The 26,029-nt window shown below is 46.6% G+C and overlaps 1 protein-coding gene across 3 annotated transcripts in view; it reads right to left on the bottom strand.

The window, feature by feature from the left end:
- The window catches only part of TSNARE1 (t-SNARE domain containing 1), a 1,194,676-nt gene that overhangs the window by 615,018 nt on the left and 553,629 nt on the right, over positions 1-26,029 (bottom strand). For all 3 annotated transcript variants that reach the window (XM_078686668.1, XM_078686667.1, XM_078686669.1), the window contains one exon: positions 4,157-4,234. In XM_078686668.1, coding sequence (XP_078542794.1) covers positions 4,157-4,234 — 78 coding nt within the window. The remainder of the gene's footprint in view (positions 1-4,156; positions 4,235-26,029) is intronic.

Genomic DNA, 26,029 nt, shown 5'->3' with positions numbered 1-26,029 from the left:
CGGCGGGTGGCGTTCCTGTGGGCTGTGTAGCTTTCCGGTGTTCTTTCGCTAGTCCAGTTTCTTTCTAGCTTTCGGCAGGTTAGTTTGGAGCCCTGGAGGTCTTCAGTGAACCAGCTGGCTCTCTTGCTGGTGTGGGTGTTGCGGGGCTTATTGAGCGGGGCGAGGGTGTTGGCACAAGTCTTCGATCCATTGTCTGAGGCTGCGGGGTCGGGATTGGTCGGGTCCACGGGTGGGCTCTGGGTGAGGGCGGCGGTTAGCTGGTCCTCGGTGATTTTGACCCAGCTGCCACGCGGCATCTGCTGGATGCGGTGGGTTTCTGGAAGGTGAAGTGGATGCAGCGGTGGTTGGTCCAGTGGAGTTCGGTGGTGCGGTCGAACGAGACGTGAGTGCTTGCTGAGAAGATGGGATCAAGCGTGCGGCCGGCAGAGTGAGTGGGTGTTGTGACTAGTTGTCTGAGTCCGAGGTTGCCGATCAGGGTGAAGGAGTTGGCGTCGTTGTTGTTGTTCTCGAGGTGGAAGTTCAGGTCCCCGAGGAGGATGTAGTCCATGGATGTGAGGGCGTGTGTGCTGATGAAGTCGGTGAAGAGTGGCTGAACTGCGGTCGGGGTCCGGGGGATCTGTAGATGAGGGTGCCTCTGAGGGTGGTGTTTGGGGCGGTTTGGATCTGGAAGTGCAGGTGTTCGGTGGTGCTGAAGGTGTCGTCGGCGTGTGTCGAGATTTTTAGAATGTTTCCGTGGACGATGGCAATTCCTCCTCCTATTCCGTTGGGGTGGTCCTTGCGGGTGATCTTGTAGTCTTCCGGGATTGCTATGGCGATGTCAGGTGCAGAGGATGGGGTCAGCCAGGTCTCTGTCAGGAAGGCGACGTCTGGGGCGTTGGTGTCGAGTAGGTCCCAGAGTTCGACGGTGTGTTTGTGGGCGGAGCGGGTGATGAGCAGGATGCATCTGAGGAAGTTGGGTTCCTTGTTGGTCGGGTTGGCGGGCCGGGTGCTGGTGAAGCTGCAGTTCCGGCAGGAGAAGGGTCCTTTGGTACGCTTCGGTCGGCCAGGCAGCAGGTGCGTGATCGTCCGGCGTGGAGTACGTGAAGGGTGCTGGAGTCGTAGCACAATTTATTCAAATGGATACGCATCCTGCCTCAATCAATTTTCACAGCTTCATACTGTGGTACTGTAAACTGCCAGAAGCCAAAGGGATTGTGCTGCAGGGGGTTGGACCTACTGGCCCTGTCGACAAATTAAAAATTAAAGCCTATTTTCCCTGACCTCAAAAGATAGTTCTTCAGGTGATAGGAATACCACGCTCCTGTCATTGGCTTATGCTTAGAAGAAGAGGGTTGTGAACGGGAAAGAGTGTATGAACTTGGACTAACTGTCACAATAATGTTAAATGTAACCGTCTCCGAAAACATAGCTCTTTCCCACTAGTCTTAGCACCTTAAATGCTGAGGCTCTCTTCAACTGTGCCCCTTCACCCTTTCTCCCCTATCCCCAAAACCAGTGTTGATCCCTTTTTTGCTATTCGGAAAGTTTGCCCTTAATAATATTACTTTTTTCTTTTCATTTTGTGCAAAAGTTATATAGACAAAATCTGTTTTCCTGATTCTCCTCACATGTTGGGAATTCTAAAAGCACCCAGAGTCTTTTTTTGAGTCCCTAGGAGGGAAACACCAAAATAGCCAAAAATGTAGCATTTGTATTTTTAAAAAAATACAGGGCAAAGTGTTGGGCAGAAAAGCGTGTTTCCCCTAAAAATGTACTAACAAACTTTGCTTTGCTCACTCTTTTCACAGTTTTGAAGAACACGCAGAGTTTTTGTCATCAGTTTCTGCAATTTTTGTAAGAGGCAGTCAATAGTTCCTATTTTTGTAGTTTCGACCTAATTGCAGGTTGTGTAGGAAAGAGGTGCGAAGTCCAAGGGTGAGCTCAGAAAGCTGTACATTTATAAAAAGTAAACAAAATTCTGAATTCAGCAACGGGTCATTTGTGTAGATCACTCATGATTTTCCAAAGGAACTAATCGTTGAAATTAAAAACTAAAGGAAGTACCCAGGAAAAATTTGAAACAGGTGACAATGGTTTTGTCTATAATTTTGTGTCCTAATGGCCAATTTACACAAGTAATAAACCACTATTTTCACCTGATTCTTACAGTTGCAGGGATATATATTATTTGTTGGTTGTCGGGATACCCAGAGCCATCAACTGTGAAGCAGATAGCGATTTTTTGAATCTATATCAATCATGCACCAATTCATAAGGTAATAACTAGTTGATTGAAAATGGGCATGAAGGAAAGCGAATGTGTCTGATACTCCGAGTTCAGAAATAGTACTTATTCATATGACTCAGAAATTCTGGATACCCATAACATCATGTGATTCAGAGGGCATTTTGCCAAATGTGCTCTTTCTTGCTAAAATGGATTTATATTTGGAAGTCAAAATCGAGAGATATACAAAAATTAACAACACATGTTCTACTATTATGAATTCACAAACAACTTCTGATGAAACATTAAGGCACTTGCGTGGGTGGGCCCATCACCTGTGACAGAAATGCCCCGTTGAGACATCAAGATTTTTACTTGGAATTTCAATCATTTTGGGGGTGTGGGTAAATGCGGTATTTGAGCTCACGGCCATCCGTTACCCAGAGAAGGTTCTCAACCCAAGCTATTTCTAAGAACTAGGTATCCGTGGGGAATCCAGGGCAGTGTGGCTTATGAGGGTGTCACCACTGTCGTCTTACTCAGAATGGGCTACAAACCTCACACTTTGAATAAAGTAGCACATGTTTCCATATTTCTCAGAGAAAGCGTTATAGAATCTGCAGGGATCAACAGAAGTTCTACAAACCAGTGCTCCTATACTTCTCTTAGTTAAAAAGGTACTCCACATTTGTGTGGGGTATGGGGCATACAGGGGGGCTACCATGGTGAAAACTATGTGAAATTAATGTAGTGTCAATGTGATCTTCACCTGGTTACAAGTTGGGTCCATTCATATCATATAAAGTAGGCCCATCCACAGATGTGGAATACGTTTTTCTCAGTAGGTGTGTGGAAATGCTGGACGGTAATATTTTTCCCACTGGCTGGAAGTACTAGAGATGTCTGTCACAAAAATATGGGGAAACGTTTGTTTGTTGATGAATACTTTGATATTTACAGGGCATTTAGGATATGAAAATGTGCCTAGTTCCACACGAGCCTATTTCCTCAAGCCTCTGGATTTTAGAAAGGACTCAGGATTGGTAGGCTTCTCTGGCGGCTGACTGACCAAGGATCTGAACATGGAAAGAGGTAAAAGGCTGCTTTTAAGCATAGTTGTAATGTTCGCATGGCATTCTGGGTAAGAAAATGTGAGGGGATCCATGTCAGCCACACCACCCTGGATTCCCTTGCGTCTCCCGTTATGAACAAAGCCCAGGGCTGGTATGGTCTTCTGGATGCTGTTTAACCCAGAGCTTAAATTCTGCAGCCACCCCCCTGGCAAGTGACTAAAAATTCAAAGGCACAAAGAGAGAAAGTGAGAACGAAAAGGAACCTGTAAGAGAGTTATTATAGTGACACGAGTCGAGGGTGGTGAAATAAAGAAGCTTGAGGTTGAATCAAGCTTAAGCAGAGGCAGGCTTTAGAATAACTTTGGGGTTCTGCACCTGTTTTATTGTTACACAAATAAAGTGCTGCCAAGCCTGCTTTACCAACACCGCGAGAGTGATGGTCAGATTGCAGCTACGCCTGCTATGGGAGGTCGAGCAGCACAATGCCGACGGCGGGATGACTGCTCGGCGATGAAATTGAGATGGCAACAGAACAAATAGATTGTAGCTCTGACGCCCAAACCAAGCACACTGTGCCGCGTGTCAGTGCTGCGGCACGTCAGGACGCATCAGTGTAACGCCCGGGCCTCTTCATCAGCTCTGACAGATGAACAGAAGAGACGACACCTCAAGAAATGGAGGCAATGCAGGTGCCAGCACGCATCCAGCCCGCTCACGGTGACGGATGGGGGGCAGAGGGGGAGACTGCTCTTGCGAGGAGGCCGGTGTGCTGAGAGGCCTGCGCGCCGTAGGGTGACACTTAACACACGCGCGTCACATGAACGTGTACTGAGGGCTTTATTACAGGACTGAACACTGCCCATCTTCCTGAACTTACCATTGGAATTGATCCGGAAGACATTGGCGGAGGTTTCTTGAAAGATTTCCTGCAGTTCATTGGGGTCAATCTGGGTGGCTGTAATTACAAAAAAACAGAAAACACTTTCCATTAATTATACATAGGAGCCTGCAATCCCTGTATAAAAACTTGCCCCGATTACCCTATTACAGCTCTAGTCACTTGTAATAAAAACATGAGCTGGCTCCTCAACTGTAGTAACCTATTACAGCTGAGGTGTGACGTCATGATGCTTTCTGCCCTACCAGTAGCCAAGGTGAAAGAAAGGGTGCAACATTGAACCTGCAGCTTAAACCAGGAAAAAAAGGGGTGGCGTTTCATTCTTGTGATCTGTGTTTTCTAAAAAAAAAAAAAGGAGGTAATCAGCAGAAATCAGAGGTTTACGTGTTTATTTTTTGCAAATAATTACAACAAAACTGTCTCAGTATGTTACTACTTATTCTGAGCTACATCCCTTTTTTCGAATCTGATTTCTATGAATTTATTGAAATATATATTTTGAAACAAATTATTGTGTTTAATTTCATACTACAAATTCTGTTTTTATTCGTCCACTATACTACAGCTGACACATGAAAGTGCATTACTCCCTATAATTTAAGATGTTTGTGGGAAGTATAATGGGAGTAGCATTTACAAGGAACACAATACACCCTGCCTTACATTATGAGGTTATTCCAAGTCACCTCGGAGTTCCATATCAACATAAAGGAACAGTGCTGTCAGCCTCATTCCCCTGTATAGTGTTGCAGGGATTCTGCAGAATCACAGAACTATGCTTGTGACCACAGAACCATGCCAGGTAGGGACGGAGTCAGCCTACCACCTTAGCACCCATGAGACCAGGGTAAACTACCTATAGTTTTGCCCTCCTACTCGCACAAAGAGGAACAAGTGATTAGACACCCCAGAACACAAAACTCCCGACCCTCTCAGGAATCGCGATAACAGAACACACCCTTTCACTCTCACACTTGTATTTGTCAACATTAAGATCGGACAGAGACACGAGAAAAGTTTATCTATCATGCTCTAGTATGCAGTATATGTGCCACAACTAGCCGGAAAATCCCTTACACAAATATGGTCAGCGTAGTAAGTAGTCCATAAATCATAAAAAGAGCTGTCATTATATTATGCACAGATAGAAGTTCTACATTTCAGGTGTAGTTGCGATCTCTTCTGTGTGATATTGTATGTATGTGCATACCTATGCGTGTTCCCAAACAACAGCTGCATTTATATGTTTTGTCTAGGTGCTAGAGCCTGACCAAAACAGACTTGTTTGACCTGGTCTACGATGTTCAGACTAAATCCCAGGAAAGGACAGAACAGAAAAACAACAGCAGGTTCTGTGTGAAAGTACAAAGTGGCACAAAGCAGAGTACGTTGGTATAGTAACGTGCACAAAGCACAGAGCAGCTTGCAACTTGATCAATACAAAAAATAACAAGCATTTGCAATGCAATTGGTCTCACTTTGGGACCTTATATGTATTTAGCTATGCAGCACATTAGCCTGGGTGCTGAAACATCTAATGTTCTTTAACATGGAGGGAACGTAAGCACCAAACTGCATGACACGCAAGGTATGGAAACACATGGAGAGAAATATTGCCTTTCAGCGGGAAATGGTATAGTCCAAAGCTCTGTTTTTCATATAAAATCAGGGCTATCGGTGGTCATATCACTGAAAATACAAGATTTAAAAAAAAGATTATTGTCTACGGGTGCTCGTGGAAGACAATTTCAATGGACTGGAATCTAGAGAATGCTAAAGTGATTGTGGTATTTTACTGACCTCAGCTGGTCGTTTTCTATCAAGAAAGTTAAATAGAGGCAGACGAAACTCCTGAGGCGGAAGCCGGGAGATAGCGCAACCTGTGTAACTTTTAAAATTGTGTATTCACTTGTTTTTAAAACTCATTTGTTCTCCTTCTGGGCACCCGTTTGGTGTAACTGTTTGGACTCGGGCAGTCCCGCGCAGCTGATAGTAAGAGCTGCAGCGGTACCACACCATTCGCGCCGTCGCCATTGCCCAGAGGCCACGGACCACGCCCCCCCTCAAACAGGCCACGCCCCTCCCCCTCCTATAAATCATGTGCTCCCGCCGTTCGCGCAGCGGACGGGCGCAGCGGGCGCGCCGTCAGCGCGCCAAAGGCAAGCCCTTCTGCGCCCGTCCGCGCCAGGACGGGCCTTAGGGCACGTCAGGCTGGCCAAACCATCACGTACTCGGCCAATTCTCTTAGAGATCTACAAAATACCGTCATCACCCTTTCGCCTATGACCCTTCGTCGCATATCCGCTGTCGGCCTCATGCGCCCAGACAAAATTCTTTTCGGTGACTGTGCTTCCTCAGCCTCACTTACCAGGAACTCCACGCCCATTAGGATTTTATATCTGAATACCCGCTCACTAGTAAAGCACGCAGAGGACATCTTCGTCTTGCTGTCTAATTCTAATCCCGACTTGCTCCTACTCACAGAAACCTGGTTAACCTCAGAATCCCTCCCTGATATACTGGCTGCCCTCCCCCCTGACTACTACATCCTTCACACCGATCGTCCTGACGACCGACCCGGTGGTCCTGTAACCTGGCCCTATCTTTGCCAGACATACTCCCCTGTGTCTGGTCAGACCACCATTTGGTGGACACCACCATAACAATGGTCGGTCAGATCTCTGCCCCATGGATGGCTGGTGGCTTGTCACGGAAATGGAGCACCTATGATGCTCAGGGCTTTCTTGCTGCTCTCACGGATTCTCGTATTGACCCCTCCGATGATATCGACAAATTAGAACAAAATCTAGGATGCTGGCTAGAATCGGCCAGTAATTTAGTCGCTCCCTTAGTTAAATTTCCCCGCACTAGGCACCGCAACTCTCACAGGTGGTTTTCTGAAGAGCTTAAAGCCCTCAAACTGAAAACCCGCCAGACAGAACGCATTTGGAGACGCAACTACTCAGATCTAGCCAGACAATCTTATTTGATTGCACGAAAAGAATACAAGGCAGCCATTCGATCGGCAAAGATAGATCACTTTTCAAAAAGGATCTTATCGGCAGAAGACAAATCTAAGGAGGTGTTCAGAGTTCTGAACGAGCTAACCTCTGATGACAGAACCCTCCCGACTCAAACCCCCACTCAGGAGGCTTGCGATTCTTTAAACTTGTTCTTTCTGGAAAAAATCATAAAAATTAAAATGACCATTCCACCCCCTCCCCCGTCTTCCTCACCGGATACCTCCTCTACCAACCCCATGATCTTTTCTACTTTCCCCGCTTTGGATCCTACTTCCCTAGCGGAACTTGCCATTCGTGTCAAATCCGGATCCCCTAACGTTTGCTGCCCACCATCCTTCTTGCGGAATGTATGTCTCAATCTACCCGACGACATTCTAAATTTACTTAACAGATCCCTCTGTCGTGGCATCTTTCCCACCTCTTTCAAGGAGGCTATCTTACTACCCCTCTTAAAAAAACCTGGTGCCGACCCTGCAGAGCCATCGAACTACCGGCCGATTTCTCTTCTTCCTTACTTTTCTAAAATTTTGGAGGCCCATGTTACTCGGTGCCTGTCTAATTTCATCGAATCCTCCGGCCATCTGGAGTCCAACCAGGCGGGCTTCGGACCTGCCCACTCCACAGAGGCTGTCATTTTGGCAGTTCTTGACACTCTCAGAAGCAACGCGGATGGCGGACATCACCAGGCCTTGGTCCTGTTGGATTTGTCGGCCGCGTTCGACACGGTGGATCACAACATCCTTCTCCACCGTGTCGGACAGGCGGGCATCCAAGGCATAGCTTATGAGTGGATCAAGTCCTTCCTTACTGGAAGATCACAGGCAGTCCGCATGGGCCCTTTCACCGCTAACAAGACCCCCACTTCCTGTGGTGTCCCCCAGGGTTCTTCCCTTTCCCCGCTCCTCTTCAACTTGTACCTCCGGCCACTGATCCAATCCCTTTCAAAATGGGATATCATAGTTTTCAACTATGCAGACGATTTGCAACTCATCTTCCCCCTCAACTCTTCTCAGGCCACTAAAACATTTCACGAGGTCATGATCCACATCCAGCTCTGGATGAACCAGAATCAATTAAAACTAAACCCCGGCAAGACTGAGCTCCTTCTTCCGGGGCTCAGCCATACCCTTTGGGGCCCACAGTACTGGCCTCCAGAGCTCGGCTCTCCCCCTACCCCAGCTAAAGCTGTAAAAAGCCTGGGCATAATCATTGACGCTGAACTCACCCTCCAAACACAAGTTGGGGCTGTAGTATCCTCCTGTATGTACCAACTCCGGAGGATACGCAAAGTCCGCCATCTTCTCCCCCCCGAAGCACTCACCCAAACTGTTATCTCACTTGTGCTTTCCAGACTGGACTTTTCAAACGCCATTTATCACGGTCTCCCCTCATTCCTGATACACCGCCTCCAAGTTGTCCAGAATCAAGCGGCTCGTTTGATTCATGGATCCCCCAGATGGCTATCAGCCAAGCCTCTGCTCCGCAACCTCCATTGGCTCCCGGTTGACCAGAGGTCCACTTTCAAGATGGCTTGCCTCATCTTTAAAGCTCTTCATTAATTAATTAATTGTGGGTTTCTAAAGCGCTAGAATCGACTCCCGAAGGAGTATCTCTGCGCTGTAGACCGCTGGGGAACCCGTCCTGGCTTTCCCTGTGAGATGGTCCCTACTGGGTATCTCCAAGGTGAAACCAGGCATCCCCGGCGTATGTGGGGGGCCGTTGTGGAGATGAGGCAAGCTAATGCCCAGAGTTGCCGAGTGTGATCCCTGGTTAGAGTAGGCACCGAGGCGAGAATTATCGAGTCCGCTGACCCTGGTCCACGACCCTGCCGCGTCGGGGATAGAACCCTGGTCCCGGGCCGTCCTCTGCTTCCGGGTCTGCCGCCTCTAACCAGTGAGCCACACCACTCCAAGCCCAAGCACACCAGCCCAAGACGGCCGGCCAAACAATCATGCTCACTTGGAGTGTGCAAACCACTCTTCCCCTGTGCAAACAGCCCTGCCCTAGTCCAGGCCCGAACCTACGAAAAATAAAATAATAACGATTGCATTATAATTTTATTTTTCCTGCTCTCAGAGCAGCGGGGTTACGCTCCTCCGCCTTAGCGGAGGAACCGCCACTGAAAGTGGCACACATACCTTAATGTTAAATACTACCAGTGGAATCAATAACTCCAGAGTTATGATTCCAGCTTCCCCTGTTGAGTAGTGTGTTATACTGCACAAATCAGCAAATCGGTATGTCTCGGTTTTGTTATCTGTCAAAAGTGACAGCGACCAGAAATAAACAGGAACAAACATTAAAAAAAAGAACATCAACTTATTATTTATTTCATTTCATTTCAAGAGTTCTTTATTTCGGTCTTTATGGCCATAAAAGCACAAATAAAAGGTACAACACAATTCATACATTAAAATTTCCCAAGGGTAAAGTGCATGTTCATTACAATGTCAAAGAATTCCGAATAAAAGTTTTAAAATGTATAAAATGCATAAAAATACACATTTGTGACATTTAAAATATGAAAAAGATGGGTTTGATAAAAGTTTGTAATCACAGAAATGAGATAAGATGATCGAATTATGTGGGGCCTAGTTTTAAAATGGCTCGGCGTACACACAACATAGAGAATGCATATTGAGAAACTGAGTACACGATAGGCCTGCTAGTATCATACTTTAGTATCCTGTAAGCCTCTGCACAATGTTTTGTTCCGAGGTTTCTACATACCTGTAATAACCATCGGTGTCTAGCCTTCTTGTATACTGGGGAAAGATTTAGTATGTGTTGGTTCATCTCCGATATGTTATTGCAGACCAAACAACCCTGAGTCAGAGTGCCTCCCCACCCCCCAATTATTTGTAAATAGCAATACTCTGTGTCTAAATTGTAGATAGAGCTTTTTTGCAAGGGGAGGCTGGATGACGTCTAAGGCAGGTTCTAGCCTATATAGCTCTTTAACGTCTAGGAGGATGCAGTTAATATACCAGTTGCGGGATTCCTCTTTATCCGATTAAGTTTGTATTCCCTAAAGTTCTTTGACAGGGCCTTCCTGGATAATGACAAGTAGCTTCCTTCAACGTTAGCCCATAGGTCACCCATCCCCATAGCTTCTAAAGAGTTTTTGATATAGGCCTGCCATTGGATTTTACTAGCTCCCTGTAAGTTTAACACTTCCTTCAGCTCTTCTCTAAAAACTACTAATTTTAGGGTACTCCATAAACGTCGCCAATGTAAGAGGGGTCTAAGGGCAACATCCTCTACAATTGGGCCAACCCCAAGATCCTTTCGAAGTGGCATAAGTGGTGTAGGTTCAAAACACTTTATTCGGATAACATCGTAACCATAAAAGTACAATACAACAACAAACAAATTTTAAATATGCAAAGATTGTCATGCTAAAAACAATTTGCTAAATACTATATACTATAGTCTTTGAATTCATAAAAATTCATAAATGGATCGTCATTCGGCGTGAGCGAACTGCAATTCTAAAGAAAGTGCATGTGTGAAAAACCAGCTCTTCATCATCCAGGGTAAGTAGCCTCAGATAAGCATTTTCCAGACTGATGGGCATATACTTTTTAAAATACGGGGTTAAGAGCCACTTGATATACTTTAAATAATAATTCCAAAAGAACAAGAAATGTAAAATAGATTGACCACTCTGGCCATCACATGGACAGGGTATACGATCAAGGTCAGAGTGGTGGCCAAGAGGAAAACATAATACAAATTTAATAGTGCCTGCCCTTAAACGGAACAAAAAGCTCCTCTCCCAATGGCTCATAGGCAGGGTAATGTAGTTAGCCAGCAGGTGAACAGAATTTTCAATAGCCACGTAGCTGTAGACAGGTGATTTTTTAGATTCCTGATTTTGCTCTATATAGCAAATAGAGCAACAAAAAAAAAACAGCTCATTTTTATTCGTGGTCATTGCTATTCTGGAGTCCAAGAAGATTCTTCCCTTGTTGATGCTACATAGGCTCTAGTACACCCCTGACAGCCATGGTATGTCCTTCCCTTTCACACATCCCATGTAATCACTGATGATCTCTCTCGTTAGGGATGCGGCCGGGTTTTTCCAAACCGATAGCCAAAAAAAAGCAGGGCGGGCCCTGATAAAATCTTCAATAAAATTTAAGTTGAGTGGCAAGTGTATTGTGGGGTTGACATTGCGACGCCTAATAACTTCATGCAGAATCTGTTTTCTTCTTGTTGGATGCAGCTACTCTTGGCAAAGCCCAAAACCTCAGTGCCATTCGTGGCTGTTGGCACGCATTGGGACTTACATTTTTTTTAAATGGCTAAAATTGCACCTGTTCTCTTTGGGCTCGGCAGGCTAAGGATCGAGTTGGTGGCCTTTGAGAACTTGCTCCTGGAGTGAGCCATATGCTCAGTCCAGGAGAAGTTTGCAGCAAAGACCACCCCAAGATAAGGAAAGGTGTTGGTGCTCATCAGCTTCTGATTACCTACCGATTTTAAACTGAGTTGACGTTTCTTTGGACCGCACGACTTTATGAATGACTTTTTAAAATTAGTGAGTAAGTCCAGGCTATCCATATGATTAACAAAACCCTTCACTAAGGTATGCAAGGAATTCGGGGTGCAGCCCATAAGGACCACATCGTCTGCATAGAGTAATACGGGGAGTAATTTTCAGTGAATTTTTGTGACGTCTTGGGTTAATGTTTTCAGTGTTTTATTCAGTCCATTAATATAGATGATATAAAGGAGGGGGGGCCAGAACACAACCCTGTCTGACCCCCCTTCCTACATCTATGGCTTTAGTGACCTCACCCCCGCATCCAATCCTCACCCGGGCTTTAAGATCTTTATGAGTGGTGTACTTTTGGGAAGACCTAGGAGTTGCCTGGCAAAGGAATTCTCGTTCTTGGAAAGGGGGTCAGTTGGCCCCAGATTTCTGCCCCGTACAAAGCTGCCACCCCTTTCTTGGGCTTTATAAATTTCCATCACTGGACCAACCATTTTATGAGTGCAACTCCGAAGCATCTTTGCTTACCCCCCGTTGTCTGGGCCAACTTTAGGCTAGCCTTCTTTATTTGTGTGCTCCAGTCCATTTTCTCAGTGAGTGTTATTCCTAGGTATTCAAAGACAGTCACTTTCTCTAGTGGTTTCCCGCCTAGCTTGATTGTGTGGTGTTTCCTGCATTAAAAGCCATGTATTTGGTTTTCTGTGAATTTATCTCTAAACACCTATTTTTACAAAATGTATGGAAGATATCTAGGGCCCTCTGTATTCCCATAAGGGACTTAGATAGTGGGAGGGTATCGTCGGCGAACATCAGGGCGGGAACCTTGAGGTTCGCCAACCTGGGAGCATCTATGTCTCTCCCCCAGCAATCAGGGCCTCCACTAGGCCATTAATAAATAAGCAGAAGAGTGTCGGGCCAACTCACACCCTTGTCGTACCCTTCTATCTATAGATATGGGGTCAGTGAGCTCACCATTTTTCCCATGCCTGATTTGTGCATAAGAACATTCATGAAGCCCTTTCATCTGGTGGCAAAGGTACGGAGGGATCCCTAAATCTAATAGAATGGACCACAGTTTGTCCCTGGGCACCAGGACGAAAGCCGATTTTAGGTCCACATAGATCAAATAAAGGCTGCCACCCTCCAGAAGCACTGTCTTCCAGTATAGTAGTTGTAGCCTAAGAATTTGATGTATTGTGGACATTCTGGCTCTAAAACCTGCCTGGTAGGGGCTAAGTATAGAATACTCCTCCATCCAACTGTCTAATCGGCCCAACAGCACTTTTGCGTATATCTTCTGGGTGACATCAATGAGGCTAATTGGGCAGTAGTTAGCGGGAAGGAGTGGTGAGCCCTTATTATAAATGACATAATTTCTGCCCCAACCATGTCATAGGGATCGGCATTCACAGCATGATAGCTTTAAACAGGGTTCATAATTATGGGGTCCAAATGTTAGGCTCAGCGCGGAAAAGGTCACCTGGGATCTTGTCTAGTCCCGGTGCCTTAGAGGGGGTTACCCTACTTAAGGCATCCATTAGCTCTTTTAAAGAAATTACTGGAGCATCAAAAGTAGGCGACTGCAAGTGGGGGGGGGGGGGTCATGTTTGGCCTGCTCCACTTCACCCTCTAACCTTGCATATATACTGATCATTTAACATGTTTCCCATTGCAGAAAGAGAAATTAGGACATCTAGGCAGAAGCCAAAAATTGTGAAGTACAATAAATTAAAACAGATCATCATGAAAAAGGGCTTACATGATTTGCAGGAATGGCAAAAAGATGCCCAGGTGCCAGCTTTGCATATCTACTCCCAAGACAAGTATATCTAGCATTCTGTGAATATCTACATGCGCAAGGTAGCATTAAAGGATAGCAGGTAAACACTACCTAGAGAATGCAGTCCCATCATAGCTGTGCCCTTCGCTTGTACTTAGACTGTGAATCATATAAATCATACTATGAATTCCTATTTGCAAATTTACAGGAGAGCACAATATGGGAAGTTTAAAGGTAAAAGTCGCTATTATGATAATGTTTTATGCACACCTTTGCAGTCCTCATAGTGAGTTGAGGAAGATGTAAGGTTAGCAATAATTGAGGAACAACTTTCCTGGTAGATTACACCTTTACAGAGGAAATTCTGCATTATTTAAAGAGCATCAGGGTCGTGGCAAGGCATGCAAGATGCTGGACGTCTAGTCTCATGGCACCTGTCTGGTTGCTGTGGGAATAAGGGCCAGCAAAAAGCAAGACGGCATCAGCGGCGCCCAAAAACAAAAATGGCAGCTCCTTGTTGCATGTTGAATGAACTGCCTGCATGGGTTCCGAGGAAGTAGCTCAAGAAAGAAAAAACATAAAAGCTTTGAGACCGCACTGGTGCCACAAGATAGCAAACCTGGCGGATGAAGAGCGCACCCTACTGGTGCTGCCCTAGCATGCCCTAGTGGATATGCCCAAGAAACCCAGGAAGCCAAGCAGCAGGATAAGTGACTAAGGCCTGAGTGCTGGTATTTCCCTGGTGGAGATGTGGACCTGAGCTGAAAGTAGGCTTGCAGTGGTGTAATACTGGCCAACTCCATGTGAGAAGAACTGAGAAGACGTGTAGTATCATATACAAAGACACTCTTTCAATACAGAGGACTATACACTCAACACTGAAGAGCACTACTAACTGGAACTGCGTAAGTCTGGGATACTGGGGGTAAACTCCCAGCCTGATAACCACTAGAACCCGAGGCTCCTTCCACCACCATCAGATTGTTACGCTAATAACTTGTGTTTTTAATGAGACTGACCCGCTAAGGGATTTAAGCGCTTGCTGGTGGAAGCAACGATCTTTCTAATTGTTAAACATACAAAAATACCTCACTTTGGGCCCGATGTAGGTAATCCCAGATTACCGATTCTTAAATACCGAATCATACCGATTCGGTGTATAAGAACTGGCAATCGGGATGTAGGTATTTTTACCGATTCAATTACCGAATCGGTAAAAAACGGTAATTACCGAATCGGTATTTACCGATTTGGTAATTGCCATTGATTCCTATGGGCCTTGAGGCCCATTGGAATCAATGGTAATTACCGAATCGGTAAATACCGATTCGGTAATTGGGGGAAACATTGAAGGGTGGCAGGGTGTCACGTTGACACCCTGTTGCACCCCTCAATTGTGCATGGGTGCACATGTTGCAGACATACATGCCCTTAGGGCATGTATGTCTGCAACATGGCACTGTTTAAAAAGCAAAAGAAATGCTTTTTAAAGGGTTTTCATTATTTACTACCAACTTCTAGTTGGTGGTAAATAACGAATTCTTAGACCCCTGTAGCACTGATTGCAGTGCTACCTACATGTCAAAATACAGAATCGGTAATTTTACCGATTCTGTATTTTACAGAATCTGTAAAATGACAGATTCTGTATCTTAACATGCCCCTACATCTCCATCTTCAAATACCGGTCGGTAACGGCCGAAATCGGCCGTTACCGACCGGTATTTGGCGACCTACATCGGGCCCCTAGTGCCTAATACCACCCAAATTCACTGCTATAAATATACACAAAAATCTTTAAAATGGTCTTGGCCAACACTCAAGACAATGAGATGAATTCGCTGATGCACACTGACCAGAGGGCCTTTTGCAAGGGCGTAAAGCTTGTGACAGTACAGAACGAGCACTGGCAACATCAATAAGTCAGGCATATAATGGAAACAGTGTCTTCAGACACTGGTGATTTTAGACACTTGGTCATCATACATGCATTATGTTCACTCGTACTTGCACTAATGTATAAATTCATTTACCCACTGACTCATTCTTGCACTTACCCATCAATGATAATACACACACAGTAAATTAAGAGAATATAGGTAGAAAAAAAAACATACCACCGGCTAAACGCGAGGGCATATCTTCAACAGATAAGAATAATATGCTTAACAGTATAACAGTTTGCAGTTGCCTTGCAGTGGTATTGTACATAGTGCATTATAGTTTTCAAGTTCCAACATGGCCACAAGGTTTAAACGCAGAGTTTTAATCATTTTGGAGAGGCAAATCAATGACACACTATGCAAATACCAATCCAAGAAGGTCATTCAATAAACATCGCAGTGGGAGGCCATCTTGAACTGGTATTGTGCGTAGTGTATCAAAGTTGCACCGGTTCCAGATGACTCACATAATGCTTCTGTTAGACCTGTCAGCCTTGGGGTGTTCTTCCTCCAAACGTTTGTCCTTCCCCTCCACTATTATTGCTGATCTAGTTATGATGTGGAGTAGTGTGGCTCACTGGTTAGAGGCGGCAGGCCTGAGAGCAGAAGTCAGCCTGGGACCAGGGTTCAATTCCCGACGCGGCAGGGTCGTGGACCTTGGTCAGCAGACTCGATAATTCTCGCTTCGGTGCTTACTCTAATCAGGGGTTCCACTCAGCAACTCTGGGCATTAGCTTGCCTAATCTCCACAACGGCCCCACCAATTCCGGGGATGCCTGGCTCCACCTTGGGGACTCCCAGCAAGGGACCATCCCACAGGGAAAGCCAGGACGGGTTCCCCAGAGTTATACAGCGCCGGGACGCCCCGTTGCTGGGGCAGCTGTGCGCTTTACAAGTATACTACACAAGTATACTACTACATGTCCGTATGACTCTGGGCACTTTAATACTGCTAACCAGTACTAAAGTGTGTGTGCTCACTACTTAAAACATAGTAAACCCAATTGACATATTTAATTTACTTTGAAGTCCATCATAAAGTAGCATTAGCTGTGCCCAGGGCCTGTAAATTAAATGCAGCTGGTAGGCCTGCAGCACTGATCGTGCCACCCACGTAAGTAGCACTCCATAAATGTCTCAGGCCTGCCATTGCAGTATGCGTGTGCATTTTTAAACTGCCATTTGGCCAGGCTCAAACCTTCCTTTGTGATACATGTAAGTCACCCCTAGGGTAGGTCCTGAACACCCCAGAGGGCAGGTTGCAATACATCTAAAAATCAGGTCATGTACTTTCAAGTTTTACATGTCTTGGTAGTTAAAACCCACTAGTGTTTTTCACTACTGCAAGGACTACCTCTCCCATAGGATAATATTGGAGTTACCTTATTAGGTCCAATAAGCTGTAATTTCCAAATGGGACCAGATGACCTGTTCATGTTTAGTGTCTTTGGAATTGTAGTTGGAATTTTCCTCCCTTAGCCCTCTAGTGCTTGCAGCCTCGCCTCATCTCGGAACTGCACAACACATCTTCAACGTGGATCCTCACAACGCTCTACAACCCACGATTTAAGGTACTTTGTTCAACCGGCCTAATTCAGTCCCAGTTGCCAGCCTACCTCCATCGCAGACGACCTGAAGTTGTAACTATGTCCCAGTCCGACGTGACCAGATAGTTACAGTTGTGATTTTGGTGTTAGTTTTACTGAAATGTTTAAAATTGCATATCTCGGGTTCTACTGATTGGAATTGTATCGCTCGGTCTTGTTTTAATGATTAAAACGTACCCTATTTTTCTAATCTGGTGTGGACTTTTTTGTGGTGTATTTTCATTGTGTTACTGTTTGAAATATTGCTCAAATACTTTACATATTGGCTCTGCTCTGTGCCAAGCTACCAGGGGGTCAAGAACAGGTACATTTAGGATTGGCTTGTGCCTCACCCTGATCAGGACTGCGGTTGCTGCTTGAGCAGGGTTGACCCCCAGTCAACCAACAACCCAATTTCTTACAGGTTCTAAATGTGGCAGCAATATTGTAATGGCAAAAAATAGAAACACTATGGGCAAAGTGATGCCAAAATAGCTGCCCAGTTTAGACGCAGTGTTTGCACAGGTTGTGGTGCATTTCAGATGAAATAAGGAGCATGAGCTTCCGGATAGTACTCCCTGGTTTGCCATAGGATGCTCTAAAAGCACAATACTAAAAAAAGAAGGAAAGAAATGAAAGCACCTATAAGAGGAGAAAATGGAAAAATAGCCCTGACACTGAAGCCCACGATTTTTAGGGAGAGGGGTATATATGATCAGACAAAACACCATTACTCACTGAGTAAAAACAGCCAGTAGATGGAGTGAAGTAACCTCCTTTCAATGCACCAATGAGTAGAGCCTTATTGTTGGGTATGGTAATATGGTCTTATCTTAGTTTAAAATAAACACAAATGTACTGAAAACAAAGTTTAAAGTGACATCATAGCTAGGTGTTGAAATGAAACAAAAACTAATGTTTAAAAGACAAAAACACAAATTTACCACTTATAAATAGACTATCAGCCTTTGATGGCACGACGGAGGGGGGACCAGGAACTCGAGACCCCCCTCACAGACAGGCAGTGGACGTTCTGCCTTCAGCAGACTGAACGCATATCTGCCAGCAGCCGGCATAGAATCAAACACTATAAATTCCTACATAGGATGTATTATACCCCCGCCCGTATGTGTCGACTACAGCTCCGCACTACTGACAGTTGCGATAGGTGCCGTGCTCCTGGGGCTGACTTCCTACATCTTGCCTGGGCATGCGAACCGGTCCAACTCTATTGGGTTCAAGTGCTCACGGCACTGTCCAAAATGGTTGACACTGAGATCACCCCATCCCCTGTGCTAACACTGTTGGGGTACGTGGAGCCCCTACAGGCAGTACACCGCAAATTTGTTGCTTTGGCTCTTCTAGTGGCGAAACGGAGGGTCGCCTGTCGATGGGGCAGAGGCAGGGCCCCAAAATTCAAGGACTGGTTACATGACTTAACATACTGCCAGGAACAGCTAAACACATATTCTGATTTACTACCTTCCGCTTCACGGCCCAGTGATATATGGGCCCCTTTGAGATGTTACCTTTCCCAAGTACAAGCCGACGATGTAGAGGGACTCTTGGGCTGATTTCCCCCCCATCTTCCCCCCCACCCTCACCTCGGCGCTTCCTCTGGATACTCCCCCGCCATAGGCATAGATATTAGGTGATACAACACTGCCCGAGAGTTTGTTATGTAGCAATGCACAACCTTTGGGAGGGGAAATGGGGATATTATGTGTAACTGTACACCTACCCGTCGTGAGGCCTACTCCTTGAATCTTGTTGCTGGTGACACTGTCTGTTGTTCACTATTAATGACACTGTGGAAACACTTGTTTCTGGGAAATATTTGAGTTGAATGCCCTCTGGAGGAGTGTATGCCTTGACTATTGCATTATTGGAATAACTGTCTCTACTAGTGTATGATCGGATTGTGCTACGTACTCTAGTGTCCTATGATTTGTATAACTATTGTAATACGACTTGCTGTGTAACTGAGATGCACTCCTTGTTGAAGGTTTTCGATGTAAAATCCAAAAATAAATTACTTTTTTTTTTACCACTTATAGTTTACTGAGCTAACTATAACTTGTGCAGTGATGAACTACTTACAACCTCACATATTACATCTTAAATAATATCACGGTTGACATCACTGATAACACCTTAGTCCTATATAGCATACAGTTACTGTGGGAACATGTGCAAGGGCACAGCATGGAAATAGAATAAGTTCTTGAGGCAAGAGTGGTTGTACATGTGCACAGTTGTACGGTGAACCGTTTGCAAATTACTAAAGTTTTGGAGTGAAATGAGTACTCCTAGGTAAAGGCAAAGTGTATGTGATAAGGAGTTCCAGAGAAGAATTTCAAAGTAAAATATTTCTTAGAACCAAAGCCTAAGGTAAAAAACAAAACTGTAAACCCAAAGCTTCTGTTGACAATAGATAAACAACCAGTGTAAACCTGGGAATGTGCCTGTCTAAAACTGTTGTAATACAGTGGTATAGGCAAATTCTATAAAAGAAGGAAGTTTATACAGTGTAAATGTTTATTTTCCGAATTTCACAGAAAATGTAGATGCATTACAGTTAACTATAGGGGTGTCCTGCTTAGAGGTGGTTTATCTCATGCTGGTAAACATGGCTCTAAGGATATTAGCCATTATGCTCAACTCAAGAATGTGTGTGGTGCATTTTATCAAACTACAGAGGACTGTCCAAAGAGCCAGGCAGGTGGTGTCTTTTCAGTGCCAAATGCATATCTGTCAGCTCCTTGACTTAAAATGGTGTGCCATGTTAAGCTTTTATGAAGGTGATACCATTAAGGTTAATAGAATAGAAGGTGTGGTTTCTTGGCCCCCGGAGCAATCAAAAATAATCTCTTAAGTTGCCAAAACATGCAGACCTGCAAGACACTTAAGAGAGAATTTAAAGACAGATAATGCAGCCTATATCCACTGGCTACACTGTCCAGTACTTCAACTAGAAATTCCACCAAAAACCCACAAACAGCACAGCCTGTCCAGTATTCTCCACAGAGAACAACTTTCCTTTACCAGTAAAAGCCTCTGGAATGATAGGGAGGAAGGAGTGGACAGACAAGCCCCATAGGCTGCCATTATGTGGCTCAGAACAGGATACTGTGCCTTTAAGAGAACCTTCCAGAACTCTCTCAGTATCCCAGAATGCACAGCAGGTCCCTTTTACTTTCAGTTCTTTTTAAAGGCATAATATGATAGACCTGTAGCATTCCTTACATGAACATCTTTCTCCACCGGGGAGGAGGGCGGGCGCTTATGACTATAACAGAGATACCCCTACTACAGAACTGGTGTTACAGGACAGAAACTACTCCTTCTGTAGTAGGGGATCTCTGTGTATAGTCATAATCAATCTAGTGAATAGAATGGCAAGCCCATCCTCACACCGAAGCGGCGGTGGAGAGAAGAAACATAACACCACTACTGTGTGAACAGATTTCGCAGCGAAGCCTGCCCAACCTGAGCGTCTATCCTGGCATCAGTGTCCAGACAGTAATGTTTAGCAAAGGTATGGACCGTCTTCCAAGTGGCCGCCTTGCAGATTTCTGCAAATGGAACATTACGTAGCAAAGCAGTCGTGGCCGCTTTGCCCCTGGTGGAATGAGCCTTAGGTTTACCCACTAAGGTCTTTTTACCCTTTTGGTAACACAATTGTATACAGGACACAATCCACCTCGAAATGGACTCTTCGAGGTAGCAAGACCGGTCCCGACTGATCCATAATTGATAAACAATTGGTCCGTCCTATGAATATCTTTGGTTTTATCCAGATAAAATTTCAACACCCTCCTAACATCCAGGGAATGTAGAGATCTTTCCGCTGGCGATGAAGGATTCTGAAAAAACGTAGGTTAAGTTATAGTCTGGTTAACATGGAAATCAGAGATAACCTTTGGAAGAAATTTAGGGTGAGTACGCATAACAACCTGAGCAGCATGAAATACAGTATAAGGTTCTTGGCAACACAACGCCTGAATTTCACTCACCCTGCGGGCCGATGTGATGGCCACGAGGAACGCCGCCTTCCAGGACAGGTGCTGCAACGAAGCCTTATGAATAGGTTCAAAAGGCTCCTTCATCACTCTGGATAGCACCACATTCAATTCCCATGAAGACGAAGGAAGCCGGACAGGAGGGAACACTTTCCGCAAGCCTTCCAAAAATTCCTTGATCACAGGAATCTGGAAGAAGGAAGTCTGTGAAGGGCATTTCCTGTAGGCAGTCAGCGCAGCGAGATGAACCTTAATGGAATGGAAATTAAGGCCAGACTGTGCCAAATGTAGAAGATACGGAAGGATGACATCTTCCTTACATGTCGTAGGATCATAGTTCTTGGACTTGCACCAGATGCAGAATCTCTTTCACTTGTAAGCATAGGAAGTCCTAGTGGAAGGTCGCTTAGCCTCCTGTGGTATATAAATAAATAATACCGGATCTATTTTTGAATGAATGAATGAATAACAGATAGCTCAATAAATAAGAGTCAAAATTCGAGGTAGTAGGAGTTTTGCAGGTTTATTACAGCATAAGGACAGGAACAGGACAACCTGCACGGAATAGGATGGCAAGCCTGGCAGCGCTGCCGCGGTCAGGGTCTAGGATGGCTCACCAACAGGATCGGAACTGGGGACACTTTTTAATAATACATGAGCATATATACATAACGCCAACACATAGCATTACATTGCAATGGGCGTAGCAGTGGGTGGAGCAAGAGGCATGACGCGAAACAGTCGCGAAAGATAAGGGCTAAAGAGGGTGTAACTGGGTGTGCACATAGACATGTGATGCAAATGTAACAGAATATGTCATGAATGGGCGGAAACATTGGAGGGGGCTACCTAAGGAGCCGGGACCTCTAACCTGATGGTGCGCGCAAACTGGCAATGACGTGTTACTAGGAGAAGCTGGGGGCTAGGAACTCTGTGCTAGGAGCAGAGACTAAAGTCTGGAGGGTCGGAGCGACATGTACCTAAACCCTATCTGGTATCTAATGTTTAGGGAACATGTTGATATAAACTAGAAGTCATGAGGGGAAAAGCTAACAGACTCTAAGGCTAGAGCATGCATTTATTCTACATGTAGTGCGTGATGAAGAATATTAAATGACCATTAAATACAGTATTTCTCTTAACATGGGGCCGAATAGGCTAGACAATGACGGAAACTATTGATGCAGTTCAGTAGCTTGGGAATGCAGAGAAGGAGGACTAAACTGATAGCTGGAATCATAACATAGTCTTGGCAGACTCAGAGGCAGAGCCAAGCTGCACCGGGCACTGCGAGGCAGGAAGTAAGTGAAAGGTCGAGGATACAGGTGGGGGCTGTATCGCTCCTCAGCGAGGCTTCAGGAGACAGGAGCTGAATCTGGTGTCCGGGCCCTGTTGAGGCCTAGAAACGGGGACTTTCAATGAATTAACGTGCACACTGAGAAACGTGGCAACATAACTTTACATAGGCCTGACACTCATATTACTCACGAGAACTGGGAAATGACATACCAGAGGTGGACACAACTATAATTGCGTCTTGAATCGGACATGGGGAATAACATATGCATATTGGTCATGCACACAACATATGATGGATGACACGTAGGGACATAGAACATGACAAAATTTACTTTTCCACACTCCTTCAGTATGTCCATACAATCTTCTGGTAGATTCAAATGGCCAGATTGCACTGTCTCAGGAGCCATGCGGCCAAACTCAAAGACGAGAGGATGGGGTGCACCATCTGTCCCCCGAACTTCGTGAGAAGGTCCGGCCGGCACGACAGGCGTATGTGCGGAAGAAGAGACCGGTGAAGCAGGTCCGTGAACCACCACTGCCTGGGCCATTCCGGGGCAATCAGGATCATCCGCGCCCTGGATTGGGACAGCTTGATGAGTACCGCCGGAATCAGGGGAATGGGTGGAAAAGCGTACAGAAAGCTGTTCGACCAATTGATCCATAGCGCATTCCCCAGCGTCCCCTGCTGGTAGTACCTGGAGGCGAAGTCTCGGCATTTGCTGTTTTCGGCGGTGGCGAACTGATCTACGTCTGGAGTCCCCCACCTTGCGAAGATGTCTCCAAGTACTTCATCGTTTATGACCCATTCGTGGTTTTCCTGAATCAGTCTGCTCAGTGCGTCCGCCTGAACATTCTGCACACCTGGTAGATGGGTAGCCGTTATCGTCAGTCCTCTGGCTAGAAGCCAGCTCCAGATCGCCTGCGCCTCCTGCGACAGAGTGCATGATCTCGAGCCCCCATGCTTGTTGAGGTAATACATCGTGGTCGTATTGTCCGTCTGTACAAGCAGAGAGTTGGTCTGGAAGGACGGATGAAAGGCCTTCAGTGCCAAGTGAACAGCTCTGAGTTCCAGGAAATTGATGTGATACGTTGACTCCGTCGGGGACCACGTTCCTTGTATCTGTAAGTCTCCGGAGTGCGCCCCCCAGCCGTGGAGAGACGCATCCGTCACGATAGTCTGTGTAGGAATGTCCTTGTGGAAGGGAACCCAACCCCTCTGAGGAGATTCTCCGCTGAACACCACCACTTCAGAGACTGAAGAGCAAGCAGAGACAGTCGTATCTTGTCGTCCCAAGACCCCTTCCTCTGATCCCACTGGTCCTCCAAGCACTCCTGCAATGGTCTCATGTGCAGCCGTGCGTGTGGCGTGAGGAAGATACAAGAGGCCATCGACCCCAGTAGAGAAGACACCATCCTCACTGTTGTAGATGGAGCGGTCATAAGAGCCTGTGCCTTCCGAAGGAGTGATAATCGTCTCTCCTCCAAAGGAGACACGCTTGCTGACAGCATATTGATGGAGGCTCCCTAGTACTGTATGCACTGGATCGGAGTCGGGACAGACTTGGACATGTTGATGTGCAACCCCAGCTTGTTCATGAGAACGCACTTCTTCTGGAAGTGCGCTTGAGCTTCCGAGAAGGAGGAGGCCTTGATCAACCAATCATCCAGGTAAGTGTAGACAAACACCTTGTTCTTCCTCAGGTGCGCCTGCTACCACTGCCATGCACTTCGAGAATGTCCTGGGCGCAGACTTCAGCCCGAATGGCAGTACTGTGTACTGATAATGATTGGCGCCGACTTGGGATCGCAGGAACTTCCTGTGTTTATGTGTAATGGCCACATGGAAGTACGCATCCTGTAGGTCTAAATCACATAGCCAGTCTCCCTGTTGCAACTGAGGATAAATCTGATGCTACGACAGCATGTGAAATTTCTCTCTGCGAATCCACTTGTTTGCTTGTCGCAAATCCAGAATGGGCCTGAACTTTTTCTTGTCCTTCTTGCGAACCAGAAAGAACCGTGAGTATAGACCTCTTCCTCTTTGAGACAGAGGTACGTCTTCTATCTCCTTTCTCCTTAACAGGATATCGGCCTCCGCCTGGAGCTCGCGCAGCTGAAACTGCGAGCTGACCGGTGGAATAGCTGGAGGCGGGCTGGTGAACCGAAGACTGTATCCATTGCAAACAATATTCAGCACCCACTTGTCCTGAGTAATTTTTCTCCACTCTGCCAGAAAAAATTGAACGCTTCCCCCCCACCGGAGTGGGTAACGGATGTAGGGGAAGTAACCGCTCAGGGCCTAGACCCAGCCGGGCCTTTGTTCACCGCTGCGGACTGCTGGCCGCCTCTGCCCTTCTGGCGCTTCTGGAAGGGTCTCCGGAACTGCTGCTGCTGTTGCTGCTGTCCCGAAGCCTGCCCTCGCCCTCTGCCTTGCGCCCCGAACCGTCTCTGGAACGGGCGGTAGGTCTTCTTCTTCTTGGGCTTCTCCAGCCCGACAGCCGTCAGGGTCTCGGCCTCCGCTTTCATGCGGGCCATCTCGTCGTCCGCATGCTTGCCAAACAGGGTTTCCCCCGAGAAAGGAAGGTTGGCCACCCGCTGTTGAGCCTCTGGCTTGAGAGATGCGAGTCGAAGCCAAGCGTGGCGCCGTTGGTTGACACCATGGCAGTACCCATGCGCCGCCAGATGAGACGCATCAGCAGCCGCGCTGATGAGTTGGTTCGACACCAACATCCCCTCATTCAGGATCTCCTGAAAGTCCTCTTTCTTCTCTCGAGGAAGGAGCTCAGCGAATTACTGGAGGGACTTCCATAGGGCTCGATCATATCGCCCTAGTAAAGCCGCGGCACTTGCAGCCTTCATTGCAGTAGACGCTGTCCCACAGACCTTCCTGCCCGCCGAGTCTAACCAGCAGCTCTCGTTATCAGGAGGCACTGTAGACGACGGGGTGGTGGCATGCTGCTTCCTAGCCGCCGTCACTATGACCGAGTCCGGTGTCGGATCCATCCTGAGAAAAGCCGGGTCAGAATCCGGTGCCCGATACTTCTTGAGGAGCCTGGAGGGAGCCGCCTTCGTCGCCGCCGGAGTGAGAAACAACTCCATGGCGGGCTCTATCAATGCCGGTACTAGAGGCAACAACGGTCAAGACAGGTGCTTGGTATGTAGCGTCTCGAAAATCACGGACGTCGTAGGCGTGGGCACCGTCACCGTAATGCCCAACTTACCCGCGCCCCTCAGCAGAACATCCTGGAATGAGACGATGTCGTCTACTGGCGACACCCTCGTCCCGGGGGATTCCGACAAAGTCGGCGAGTAGTCCCTGGTCCCAGAAGAGTCCGTGCGGGCTCTTGATCTGCGCCTCCAGTGTCGCCGCTTCGATCTCGTGGACGACCGGTGACGACTCCGCGACCTCTCCCTTCGGCCGGAGCGAGAGTGCGATCTCCTCGGCTTCGGACGCTCCACAGGTCTCAGAGGTGCAGGCGACCGCGGCCTAGCCGGGAGCCTCAGCTGAGGAGTCCCCTTAGGCGGCGTCGGGTACCGTGGTAGTGAAACCGACCTTGCCGGAGCCACAGGTGGTCCAGAAGGAGGATGAGAACGAGGATGAGAACGAGGAGGAGGAGGTGGAGGAAGCGGAGGCGGAGTGGGAGTCTGCGGCGGAGGTTCCTTGGGCGAGGGAGGAGGAGGGGGAGGCGACCTCGGCTTGG

The sequence above is a fragment of the Lissotriton helveticus genome, chromosome 4_1, assembly GCF_964261635.1.
Source record: "Lissotriton helveticus chromosome 4_1, aLisHel1.1, whole genome shotgun sequence".
Taxonomy (NCBI): domain Eukaryota; kingdom Metazoa; phylum Chordata; class Amphibia; order Caudata; family Salamandridae; genus Lissotriton; species Lissotriton helveticus.
The sequence above is the reverse complement of the archived record's forward strand: the minus strand, read 5'-3'. Positions and strand labels throughout refer to the sequence as shown.